The sequence below is a fragment of the Mchenga conophoros genome, linkage group LG3, assembly GCF_057382185.1.
Source record: "Mchenga conophoros isolate Kocher_MC1m ecotype Shallow Benthic linkage group LG3, M_conophoros_male_GT1.1, whole genome shotgun sequence".
Taxonomy (NCBI): Eukaryota; Metazoa; Chordata; class Actinopteri; order Cichliformes; family Cichlidae; genus Mchenga; species Mchenga conophoros.
In genome coordinates this window covers 18039782-18052948 of record NC_140528.1, presented here as the reverse complement: position 1 = coordinate 18052948, position 13167 = coordinate 18039782, and the positions used below count along the sequence as shown (strand labels likewise).

At 46.4% G+C, this 13167-nt stretch overlaps 1 protein-coding gene across 2 annotated transcripts in view; it reads left to right on the top strand.

Annotated features, from left to right (window-relative positions):
* The window catches only part of lrch4 (leucine-rich repeats and calponin homology (CH) domain containing 4), a 27919-nt gene extending 14945 nt beyond the window's left edge, over window positions 1-12974 (top strand). Inside the window, exons 2-18 of one of the 2 annotated variants that reach the window (XM_085255237.1) lie at window positions 25-169; window positions 940-1069; window positions 1266-1371; window positions 1614-1860; window positions 2715-2811; window positions 2953-3046; window positions 3122-3213; window positions 3306-3358; window positions 6015-6170; window positions 6334-6402; window positions 6533-6596; window positions 6681-6744; window positions 7028-7129; window positions 7206-7303; window positions 7460-7597; window positions 8066-8143; window positions 12555-12974. In XM_085255237.1, the coding sequence (XP_085111363.1) occupies window positions 25-169; window positions 940-1069; window positions 1266-1371; window positions 1614-1860; window positions 2715-2811; window positions 2953-3046; window positions 3122-3213; window positions 3306-3358; window positions 6015-6170; window positions 6334-6402; window positions 6533-6596; window positions 6681-6744; window positions 7028-7129; window positions 7206-7303; window positions 7460-7597; window positions 8066-8143; window positions 12555-12665 (1844 nt within the window). In that variant the 3' untranslated portion in view covers window positions 12666-12974. Of the gene's footprint in view, window positions 1-24; window positions 170-939; window positions 1070-1265; window positions 1372-1613; window positions 1861-2714; window positions 2812-2952; window positions 3047-3121; window positions 3214-3305; window positions 3359-6014; window positions 6171-6333; window positions 6403-6532; window positions 6597-6680; window positions 6745-7027; window positions 7130-7205; window positions 7304-7459; window positions 7598-8065; window positions 8144-8333 lie in introns of both variants that reach the window. The other variant, XM_085255229.1, reaches the window with a different exon arrangement.
* Window positions 12975-13167: the final 193 nt, after the last annotated feature.

Genomic DNA, 13167 nt, shown 5'->3' with positions numbered 1-13167 from the left:
TTTGGGCCGTTTGATGTTTTCCAGATCTGTCAAAGAACCGCCTGTGTGAGCTGCCAGAGGAGCTGTGTCAGTTCATCTCCCTGGAGACACTGAGCCTGTACCACAATGGGATGCGGTCCCTGTCCTCCAGCCTCAGCAACCTGCAGGCTCTCACCTACCTCAACCTCAGGTAACTCCTACACACCGCAACACGTGACTCTGATTACTGCACTGCATTGTTTAGCAGTAGCGTTGTATTCTGTTGTAGTAAGTAATGTTGTGACAAATGTAGACCTCCAACAGTTCTTAGAGCCGTGGTAATGGAAGAGCAGAGGTAACGCGCTTCTGTCGTAACGTCAGATGGAGGCCAGTCCTACTTCAAAAACAGTGAGAAACACTGTTACTGCAGCTGTTCTGCAGCAACATTTGAACATTTCTGGCAAAATGGAAACAGGTTTAGCTTTGGTCCTGAACTATTTTAGGTGGACTGTTGGGCCACGTTCAGTCCAATAAAAATGCTGTTTTTGTTCATATAACAAACTTACTGAGTAGTCAGCAGTCATAGTTTGGTATCAGTGACACAAACAGTGATCATTCCATCTGTACACTGTTCATCCAGTCTATATAAAACAATCACTAATCCAACTGTTGATAATAATCAGGGAGCACACAGTAGGCTGGTAGAACCAGGCGCTGGTTAGTGCAAAGGCAGCAGTCGGTAATCAGGTTCACCTCTGAGGCGAGCCTCTGTGTCTTAGTGTTTGTTAATGTGGGCCTGGACACTTTCATTTTGCTGTTGCTAGGAGACAAGGCGAACCCTCCAGGTTGTTGTTAGTTGGAGCAGGAAAAGTGCAGCTCACAGCAAACACACTGTGTAACGTAGTAAAGCATCTAACTGTGTTTGTGTGCAGTCCCAGGTCACACCTCCTAAACTGCATCACTCTCTCTGTGACTCCACAGTCGTAATCTCCTGTCCAGTTTACAGCCTTCGGTCTTTCAGCTCCCCCTCCTTCGAGTGCTCATCATCAGTAACAACAAGCTGTCTTCACTGCCCGCCTCCATATACTCCCTCACACAACTCAGACAGCTGGTACGACACACTCACACCATCATTTCTCCTTGAAATGTTCTGTTTGTACTGTGGAGGGTACAGTGGTACCCCTCACAGCATCCCTTTCACCTTCCTGTGATTCACAGTCAGACGTCCAGTCTTACAGTTTAATCACTCAGTCACATTTCTGTGTTGCAGTTTTCCTCTTGGTTTATTATAGTTTTTTCTTTCTCAGGATGTAAGCTGTAATGAACTTCAGCGTCTGCCAGCAGAGCTCGGGCAGTTGGAGTGTTTGAGAGACTTGAACCTAAGAAGGAACCGGCTCACCACGTTGCCTGAAGGTACAAATAAACTTGGAGCCCTTTGCTACTCATGCTTACTTGAAAATCCACAGTAGGAAAAGAGAGTGCTGAACAGGCCAATCAGAGAGGGAATGTAGATAATATAATATAGAAGTGAATTCTTATTGGATCGACGTCCAGTGGTGAAGGAGTTGAGGTTTCAACTGTATGAAGTCAGTTTAATGTTTACGAAGCTCCAAGCCCGGAGCGACTGACTCTTACCCTCTCTGTTCCCCACACAGAAATATCCGAGCTGCCCCTCGTTAGGCTCGATGTCTCCTGCAACCGAGTTTCCCATCTGCCTTTGTGCTACCGTCACCTCAGGCATCTGCAAAGCATCTCACTGGATAGCAATCCACTGCAGATGCCACCAGCGCAGATCTGCTCCAAGGGCAAATACCACATCTTCAAGTACCTCAACATGGAGGCCTGTAAGAGGAGCCAAGAAGAGCTGGAGAAACACCTGAGACCCACTGGATTTAACAGCTGGTAAGGACAAAGGTCTAAGAGATAGTCAAGACTTCTTTAACTGGTTGGGTTAAGTCAGTGAAGACGCTGTGTGCAATTTCCTGCTGTAACAGTCAGATCCTAAGAACACGTGTGACGATACATATTTCTATGTGGAGGTGCTACGCCAGCGTGTTTGGATTGTCTGGATATTATAATCCTGTAAATTTACCTCTGTGAGTAACAAATACTTTGGAAGTTGATTTCCTCAGCGAGACAACAAAATAAAATGATACGACCAAGACACAAACTGTGGGGTTTGGTAAATATAATGATAAATGCAGATTCACTGTGTAACTTTATTAGCAGCGTCCTCCTGAAATGCGCCAACAACATTTAGCGTAACTCCCTCCTCTGTGCCTCTTAACGCTTTAAACCCCAACCCCAATGTTCTCTGGTCGCTATGGTAACGCATAAATATTTCTTTCAAAATAAGACGCACAACTGCAACACGAGAAAAGACCCAGGGAAGCCGAGTTAACGATAAAAACCCTGAAAACTGTCAATTTCACATCCAAACCTCAACTCTCGCGGCCCCGTACCGGTCCGTGGCCCGGGGGTTGGGCACCGCTCAGTATCCCTCTACACTCAAATGAAAATAGTACCATTGTAAATCAATGCATTCCATTTAGCCGCCCAGTAACATTGTAGTACTTGAACCAAGGACAGAGATAAGAGGAGTAACTCTGCTGTGGGAAATCCACTCTAACACTGCACCAGAGCCTAAAAACATGAGTCACTGCCCTTTAGAGCGGCGCTCTTTCACAGTTTGCCCCGACTAACACAATGTTTGCTCTTCTTCATTTTAATGGGTGCTTATGGTGTTTTCCCTGCAGTCTGTCAGACCAGGAACTGTTTCCAGGTCAGTTAGGAGGGCTGGACTCTGGCTTCAACAGCGTTGACAGCGGCAGCAAACGATGGTCTGGGAACGAGGTAACGTTACAGGATACACACTGTCACATGTGACTGCATTATATATTCTTCTATTAATATCTATAATAGTGGATATAGAAATGCATTGTGTAGTATTAGATAAACAGATCAGTGTTTCACTGACATGTGCTGTGTGTTCAGTCTGCTGACGACTTCTCAGAGCGCTCCCTCCGCATGGCTGAGGTCAACAGAGACCAAAGTAACCTGGCGGAGGAAGAAGAGGAATCCAACAGAGGTGAGGAAAGAGGCACAGGCCATAAATCATTGTTTGTGCTGTGAGACGTGTTGAACACCATCGTACTCTTCACAGTGAATGGAAATGCGGAGCAGGTTGACTTCATTGACAGCAGTGTGACAGAGGAAGAGGACGACATCAGGACCAATACATCCACGCCTCCTTCGGTACCAGTCATCCTCACGCCGATCTGCAGCTGTCACGCAGTGTCGTGTCCTGTGTTTGTGTTGATTATGTTGACCGCGTATTGATTTTTCAGGATCAGAAGGACAGATCGTCACCGTTGCAATCCCAGGAGTCAACAACATCCAGGTCAGTGGTGTGAAGCACAGTCAGAGTTTTGCATGGCTGTATCACCTGCAGTAGGTTCAAACCTCAGAGCGCAGGGTCTGCTCTGTAACACCACAAGCAGAAATCTGAATTCAAAATTAAAAGAGGAATATTGATTATCTGCACAAATCTCACCTCCCAAAGTGTAGCTGCAATACTTGCTTTGTGCAGCACAAAAGTTCTCCAGGTTAAATATGTTGCAGGTTCACACAACATGAATCCACTTCATACTGTATTATAACACTGGAACCCAGAGTGATACATGTTATTAGAAGAAACTTTAGGCCTTTAGTGTGATTGAGCAATGCTGATGCATAACTTTATATTCTGCACACAGCACACTAAACAAAACAAGACTTGGCAAATATATTAAGACTGTTTGCATTTAGTTAGCTAAAAGCTAAAGCTTTGGTAGATGTCGGTGGTGGAAAGTGGTATTGAGGTGCAGTGGCTGATGTCTGTGGCGTAGCGAGTGAAGAGGCCCCCTGTGGTTCCCTGTGTTGCTGATCACCTGGTCAGACACGCAGTGTTGAAGACGCACATATTCTAGTCTTCCTGTCAGGTAATCAACAATCCAGGACGAGCGAGGCATCCACCTGCATCGCTGTCAGATCATCACCCAGCAGGTCTGTCTGATGCTGCTGAATGAACCAGGAAACTGAAACAACATGACGCTCACGCTCCTCTCCGGCTGGTCCAGGGCGTAGACTCGATTGAGTAGGTAGATGCTGGTGTCCTCAGCTCTGGTGTCAGTCTAATGTCAGTCCACATCTGGACCCCTTCAGTTCATCTTCAGTGTCGGCTTGTTATCTGGGTAACAATGGAGGGACAACAGAGTCTGTGCAGGAGGTTATGCGCTCAGTGATACGCTGGGTGAGCCCATTGATGTCCTCACCGTGGGTCTCAGTGGGTGCTTGTCACCCCAAAACAGCCCTCCTACCACCGGTCACACTCTGCATCTTCACAGTAGGCACATAGAGCTGAAAGGAGGAGAAACTGTATGCCTCCCTGACATTAGCATGCAGTCGGTCCGTGGCACAGACCACGTCCTGTGTGAAGGGTGGAAGTGTCATGTCCAAGGTGACGTGGTTGAAGTCACCCGAGACAGCAATGGAGACGCCAGGGTGCTGATTCTGTAACCACGCTGTGGCCGAGTGGATAGTGTCACGTGCACTGTGGGTTAGTAGAGGAAGGAACGTCCACAGCCACCAAGGTCACGTGGGTAAATTCACTTGCAAATGACACAACTCGAGTCCAGCAGCGCACAGTTCAGGCACGCAGTGGGCTCTGTGATGGAGACGTGAGCAGGGTTACACCAGCTGTTAACAAGAACAGCCTCTCTCCTTTCTGACGATCTGAGGGAATGTTTGACTCGGTGTGACGATTGTCGTGGACCTTTGCTTGCGCTGCCGTTGTGATAAAGCTCTTTGTATTTTATGCTGGTGGGTGAGGAAAACTGGAGCCATAGTGCCATGTGTGACTTTTTAAAATCAAATATTTGACATTGACGGGGTTTTGCTGTTTCTGATCTTGGACTTTTCCTACAGATTTCACTGGATCAGCATGATGTTTGGGAAGTTCAGTCCAAAGACCTCTGCAAAGCTTTTGAGTTGTGGTTGAAGGGTCTGTCTGTGGTGGTATGTCCAATTCCAGTCAATCACCACAGGACCAGTCCATCCCAAGTTTGAGATGCTTGATGAAAGTCCGGGTCTGGAGGTATCAGACCCTTTCATACCTGTCACTTGTGCTCAGGGTGAACCTGCTCTCATCTGTGGAAAGGACGGAGCACCGCTCCTGGACCTGTCAGGCCCCAGGGCAGGCAGTGAGCACAGGGCCCAAGTCTGATTGTTGGTCAGAGACGGTCACGCTCGTGGCTTGCTGAAGGTCATTTTGTAGCTCATGGCACAAAGGAGCAGATCCTGGTAATGCTGTTGGGTTAAGCACCTTCTCTGGCAATGTCAAGCTAGAGTTAGCTGTGTCCTTCATGCTTCTGAGACTGTGCTGGGAGGCAGCAAACCTTGTGTCAGTGGCACGTATTGATGTGCCGTCCTGGAGGAGTCGGACTACCTGTGCAGCCTCTGTATGATCCAGGTGTCAGCCAGTCAGCAGGAACACTGACCAAACTCAGCGGCTTTCACCTATAAAACCATTTTATTTATTTTGGACTTTGTCTCATTGTTGCTCCTGTTAGTTTAATTAATAGCAGAGCAGCTCCTTAGACGACCAGATCAGTATCTCACATGTTGAACCGACTTGATGCCATTCTCTGATTAAAACGATATTTGGAACAGCGTATGTGTTTTTCTTTTGTTTAGTTGTGCACGTTTAGCCCTCCGTATTTGCCCGACTTCCTTTGGATAAAGTAAAAGGTTCAAACGTCTGTGAATGTAAATCGTACGTAAACATCAGTAATGGGAAACATTTGGATATGAAAGTTTGTGTTGTTGAAGAGGAATCAGGGTTTAAATGTTGGAAGCTTCTTCTCAGAGAGTCCTAGTTTAGTTTGTATGTCAGCAGCGTCTCTAACAGACAAGCTGCCAGTGATAAGTAATAAGAAGTCCTGGAAGTCGGCTCACGAGCTTGGAAACAATCGGATAAAAAACTCTGATTGTATCCATTTTGTGTCTGTCACTCCCAGATCTAGCCTCCACATCGAGCTGGGCTCTTCATCTTCAGCCTCCTCGTCTCCTCTGTCCCCCTCCAGCCCCTCCCTAGAGGAGCGAAGGAGACCTGGTACCTTGTTTATCTGGCAGGAGAGAGAACGGCTTCAGCAGCAGCAAAAGGAGAAAGCAAGGTTGATACTGACGGAGATATTCTGCTTTTAGCGTCTGCACATTTCTTTTATTTTGAAGATGACTCGGCGTTTCTGCTTACCTTACGTGTCCCTCGAGTCAACGCTGTAACTGTGCTCTCATCTAATTATACGCTGTTGCCTGTCTTAACCTGTTATTTTGTAGTTCGCTGAAGTTCTCCACCAAAACAGGAAGTCATGTGGCCACTGCACAGCAGATGGGAAGTAGTTCATGGTAAGGATGGCGTGCAGATAAACACACGTGAGGCCTGCCATAGAGACAAACGCCTGTTCAAAAATCTATGTTAAAGTGGTAACAAAGGGCTGAGGTTCTGCTGCTGATAGTGGCGTGTGTCTCTCTCTAGTGGTACATCACCAGAAAGCAGCAAAGCAGAGAATGGCACATCTGGCCTGCGACACAGATGTGCAGTGAGTACTGTCCTTGTCTTCAGTTCACTGAGGTAAACGGGTTTGTGTGTCTGCTGTTTTAAATCACACTTGTTTCTCCCTCAGAGCGCTGACCAAATGAGCACAGGCGCTCCTTCAGTCTCTCTGCAGCGATCGAGCAGCAAGACAGGTAACAAAGGAGAGAGAGTGTGTGTGGGTGGAATGTTTCACAATTAAATCCCACTGTGCAACATGTGCTGTAACACATCAAAGTGTAGTTCCTCAGAAGCGCACATTTCAGTGAAGCAATCAAGTCTTCCACATACGAGTGGTTGCAGTCACGCTTTGATGAAGAGGAGCCGTGTTGTAATTATGAAATATGTTCGATTCAGTTTGTATGTGTGTGTCATTTTGTGCTGTGATGTGAGTGAGAGTGCGTCTTTAACACTTTGCATTGTTGACGTTTGCATCAGATTTCCCGTCCTCCCCCAAGACGTCCCCTCCTCCTGGTCAGGCCCAGAAACCCAGCAGCTTCCTGTTTCGGACGTCCTCTCACAGCAGCGTCAAACCCACAGGTACCCAAAGAACACGCCACAGCGTCACTCCACAATCCACACACCTTTACACCTTTATTTACCTGTCTGCTTTCAGGGGCCATCTTTTCTCTTGGGGAGTCTGGCAGAAGCGAGTCTCGCACGACGCTGCGCTTGCCTAAAGAGGAAAGACCGGACATCACTCAGCTACGCAAGGTCAGCCCCACAGACCAACACTTCCTCGTGATCTAAACGGGAAACTGGACGCTTGGTGTCACAGTCAGGCTCCTCATAGGACGAACTAATTGTGTTAGTGTCATGGCACCTGAGTGGGGTCTACTTTAAACCATGACCCTCTGTGTCCTTAATCAGACTCTAGAGTCCCGGCTGAAGATCACTCTACCAGAGGATATGGGTGAAGCTCTGGCCAATGGCACCATCCTCTGCCAGCTGGTGAATCACATCCGCCCACGCTCTGTGTCCATCATCCACATTCCTTCCCCAGCGGTGGTGAGTCTGGAAGCCTTGAAACGAAATATGACGCTGCTGTTAGCAGTAGAGTCTGTATGACTCACCTGGTCATTGTCCACTCACCTGTCGGTCGCGTCACCTTTCTTTGTAAAACAAGCAGTTTGTGAGAGCTGCAGCGCGTCTGTGCAGATAAAGTCGGCTCGCTATGATCAGAAACACGAAGTGCTCATACAGGCAGAACGATTCATGTCACAACAATTTGTAGCTTCTTCCTACTTCCTTCTCAGATTTCACATTAAAAGCTTCCAGAAGATGTTGAATGTGAAACGGCAAAGAGAGTGTAAAAGTACAGCTGCAGCTTCCTGCTGTGATGGAGAATAACTCGTGTGTGTGTGTGTGTGTGTGTGTGTGTGTGTGTGTGTGTGTGTGTGTGTGTGTGTGTGTGTGTGTGTGTGTGTGTGTGTGTGTGTGTGTGTGTGTGTGTGTGTGTGTGTGTGTGGTTCGCAGCCCAAACTGAGCCTGGCAAAGTGTCGACTCAACGTGGAAAACTTTGTCGCCGCCTGTCGCCGGCTGGGAGTCCCCGAGGTAACGTGTGCATGTCCCGACGCTGTCCTGGTGTAGTCTGCTGTGATGACAGTGCTTTGAATCAAGTCTAAATCTGCTTTTTGCTGTTCTGCCCTTTGTCCTGTCGTCTCTGATGTCCTAGCTTTAACAATATAACTACTCATATTGTCTTTCTGTGCGTTTGCGTGCGTGTGTGTCCTCTCCTGTCCAGACTGAAGTGTGTGTGTGCTCTGATGTGCTTCTGTGTAAGCTGCCCAATGTGCTGCGCTGTGTGACAGCCCTGCTGGCCGTGGAGGGGGAGGAGAAGGACCGGCCCCGCCTCCACTCCTCGCCTGAGGCTTCGTCGTCCTCCACCTCGCTGCTGTCCGCAGACTTCTTGCTCTTCTACTGTGCAGTCATGGCGCTGCTCTACGTCCTCTACTGCTACCTGCTCCCTTAAAGCAACGACATGTGACACGGAGTACGTTCGCCATAGCAACAGGCTGTTAGCATAGAAAGCAAACGGTGCTCGTGTTGTAAGACCTGTAAGTGTGCTGCTTTGTACTGGTGACTGAACAGAAGCGCTCCGTGATGATTGTCTGTGTCACAGCTGCCTGCACCATCACCAACCATCTCCTGGAAGTTCATTTAAACCTGGGTCGCTCCATTAGTGACAAGTGAAAGGTAACTGCTATCTGTCCTGATGACACTGGTTATACTGGTGGAAGTCTGAGGGAAACAGAGCCCAGCTGTTCTGTGTATTTGAAATCTCAGGTTAACCAAGTGTCTCATTAGACATGCAGGAGGATGTTCACAGAGAGACGCTGTGACCAAGTCTCACTGTGTGTGTTTGTGTTGTTGGGCTCGATGCTTTGCATGATTCACAGTTCCTGATGTTTCCTACGCTGGCCCTTGCTGCAGCCCTCTCCCCTCCAGATAATCCTCGCTCTTAGCCAGTCTGTCTGATTAGCTGTACCTGACAGGTGGGCGGGGCCTCTATGCCTGACACACCCATCTAAGGGATCTCTGCTTTTGCTGACCTCGTGAGGAGCTCATAGAGAGCATCTGCACCTCATTATTTAATACAAGAATACACAAAATAAAGGATAATGTTTCCTGATGTGAGCGAGTGAAACATGCCTGCGCTTCAGCAGGGGGCGCCGTTACTGCCTCAGACCTGAGGTTCAAACCCCTCCAGGACACTCTCTGTGTCAGCTCCATTACTGTCAATGGTCTGTTTGACCAATCACGGTTAACCCTGACTCTAACCTGTCTGTATAAATGTAAACAGGTCATTAAATTATTGCTTTATTTATTTTGTTCTATGTTTGGTTGTCTCGGTGAAACAAGTCCAACATCTTAGTAGTTTTAAAACTTTGTGAGATTAGTGTGCGCACTTTAAGTCACTCTAGCAGGTCAATTAGATGTATCCAGGTAAAATAACCCTGTTACAAAGTTTCCTTTGGAGATTCACAGATGTGATTGGCTCAGCGTGGAAACTTTGCTGTTTCTACTCAGGGCCAGTGTGTGCAACCAACATGACACACTCGTTACTGCAGCTGTTTAACCCGCAGGACGAGACATTTGGGAGATTCAGGCTACATTCAGTGTTTGAGCAAATATTCAAACATCTGAAACTCTGAGTGTAAGCGATAGGATTTCACTGGGAGAAATAGGAAATGAAAACAGTTTCCTTTTAGCTTCATACACGTCGTCACTTCAACTTCCTTAAAAAAGTTGCTGTGCTTCCTTTCATGTGATGAGCCCTGATTAAAAGTCCCTCTGTGTAACTCTGGGCTTTCTTTATGTGCTGACTTTATTATTTCTATAACTTTCTGTTTGGCTTTACAGCAGTGTCCTTGCTAAGTGAGTGAGTGTGCACATCACCACAGCCTGGTGTTGATCTCACCTCAGACCTTCTCGTCTTCCACTTTAAGGAACTCTGAGGAGCCGGTTTAGCCCGTCAGCGTGGTGTAAACTTCCTGTGATGTCACTCTGCTGAGACACAGTTTGTTGTTTATTCATGATGAGTTTGGCACTGCTGTTAGACGTAACAGCAACTGAATCAGCCCGCTGACTAAAATGGGACATTATTCATGTAAAAACCATTGATTTAAAGACGATGGCTCTTTTTACAAACGATTCATTTCCATCACTGTTGTTGTTGTGGGACTAAAACTAGACGCTGCAGTCTGGCTTTTGGCTTCAGGGCCACTTTACCTAAAGGCTGCTTCAGTCTATCAGCTGTATGTTGTGGGCCAGCTGATTGGATCAGTTTATATAAATGGCACCAAATATGAAGCGACAGTAGCTGCCTGGAGCCTTTAATCTGACGAGATGAGAGAGCAGCACGGCTCAGAGCGGCGAGCAGCGCCTTCCTGTTACACGTGTCTATTGTTTCATATGAACTTTGGTTATCCCAGACTTACATGGGTCCACCTGTAATTCTCTATGTAAATAGATTATGGGCTCATTTACATGTAACACACTGCATTCATCATTATTATTTAATGTGAAGCACTCGGTACCTGAATCAGAAGCTATTGTAAATTTAGTTGTGTAACAAACGTCTAAACAAACAGTAAGTGTGCACATTTGTGTGTGAGCACTTACTTCTGTGCTGTAACTGTGCTGCTTGGCAGGAGCCGCTGTTTCCCCTTAAATGTGCCACATTTGTGAGGAAATAACAGGACAAACTTGCCAGACCTTCTCTGCTGATGCCAAACAGCTTATTCTGCTTGTTGGATTGAAACACGACTCATCGGCCTGTGGAAGAACCGTACGCAGGTACAGCAGCCTGGGTTCATGCAGCTCACACGCTGCTGTTGGACGGCCTCTGACCAGCATGCGTCACAAGTCAACTGGTGTGATTGTGTTGGTTAGTCTGGGACAAACAGGCTGATCCTAGGAGTGTTTGATGGGACTGAGGTCAGCACTGTGGCTAGGCTATTCCAACCTCACCGTCCCCAAACTCTGAACAGAGCACCTTTGGCGCATCTCCCACCAAAGGTGCTTTCTTACCTTATCAGGTAAGAGTCCCGTTATGTCACCTCCACACTTTGACCTGTTCAGGCTCCAGTCAGCACCTGACTGTCAGCACCACATGGTCAGCGTAAGAGTGTCAGAATAGGCTGCTTGGTGCTGACAGAGAAGCTGTGGCAGGTTTTCATGGTGAAGGACGCGCTGTGTGAGAACAGACGCCTCGTTGCAACAAACAGCGTTTCCTTACTTTCTGTTTAAAGCTTATTTAACAATTCTCACTTTCTGGAGTTCCTGTTTCAACAGGTTCTTCTGAAGGAAATTTTATTGTATTTATTGTTTTATGGTGTTTAAATTTCTATTTTTGTAGTGGTTACAGACCAATGACCGAGCAAAATCAAGGACACAAGTGTTTATTTCAGTTTAGACATGATATATGAAGTAGGTGCAAGTGATAGTTGTAGAAGCTGAGCTCCGTTCACGATGGCGATGTTGGCTCTGCTCCGCCCCCTCAGTGTGAGTGCAGTGGGATTGATTGGCTCTGGTGTGAGGACGCTGTTTTATACTGATTTAGATTTTTGTCCATTGTAAAACCAAAATAACTGCTTCTTATATCTGACAGTTTTATGAGCACTCTGCTGTTGTTTCAGCTCAGATGTATATTTTTGTAGGTCAAACTGGACGAACACTAACTGATAAAATCCACAATGATGCAGACATATTCTTTAATGTTAGTCCAAATGCATTTGTATTGTATATTTCTACACCTTTTACTAACGAGGATGATTTTTGACTCTTTGTCTGTTGTAATTAAATGATTTCAAAAGAACTTTTTGGTGCTTCTCTGCTGTGTTTGCTTTGCTGCTGTTGTCTTCCTGCAGCTTCAGTGTCTCATTTTGTGAAGCTTACATGCGTCCACCTCGCCTCCTGAAACTGTCTCATCTGTCTTCATTGTCGACCCGTCATGTGCGAGTTGTGACAAACCATCAAACTAATATCAAAACTGCTAATGAGTCTGAAACCTCTCGGTTCAGTTTTTTCTGTTAGAAGAACAAAAACCTTTCAGAGTTTCTATAATACAGTGACAGCAGCATCTGTATTTCAAACCCATTTAAACACCTGCATTAGTCCTGAGGCAGCTCGTGCTCACACAGGTAAGTACACACAGTCAAATGCATCATCTTCAGTAAAGAATGAATACGTCAGTAAAAGTCATGCTCTGGTATTCAGGGGAACATTTGCACTGTGATGTAGCTGCATCCTCTCATTAAGTGACAGGACTCCTTGGTTTTGTCTCATTAGCAAAGTTTTTCAAATCTGATCAAACCACACTTAGAAATATGCAGCATTATCAAAGTTATAAAGCTGGACATACTGTTACTTTGATATTAATGAGTGACTGCTTACTGGTGAATGTGTAGAAGTGTATGTTTCTTACTTGGATCTACTTCCTGCTCTTTCCGTCCCCTTCCAGGATTCTTTGTGTTCACCTCAACTCATCATGGAGGACGAAGGCCTGAGTCGGTTGGCCCAGACTGTCCAGACGTTGTCCGATCTGGCAGACCAGCGAGCCCCAAAAACATGAAGCCTTTGTGGCTGCTAGCTCAAAGCAGTCTCGGCACCCCAGTGCCACGCCAGCAGTATCTCAGGGCCAGTGTTTTATTTTTATATGCTTCATATTTGATCAACTTTACAGAGTTTGTATTAAGAACAGCTTTCAAATTTCATAAAAAAGGTAACGGTTCAAATAGATCTGTAAATCACTCAAGCGCTCGTTGTATCCGTACCATTTTAGAGAGTCTGTGACGTTTTTGTGTACCTGTAGTCGTACTGCAGTGAGTTCAAAACAAACACAAGTGGTTAATGAACAATAAAAAATATATCAAAGCTACAATTTGTTGATGTGAGCGATGGAAAACGGTTTCTATGACTTGAAATATGAACTGCGAAGGATGCAAGTCGTCAGTTCAGCAGGAACCAGCAAGCTGCTCTCACTGCCAAGCACGCTGGGAGGGTAAGTTCAGTTGAACATTATCAGTGAGTTGCTGCAGCTCAATATTCAGTCCTGACAGCACAGTAAACAATAA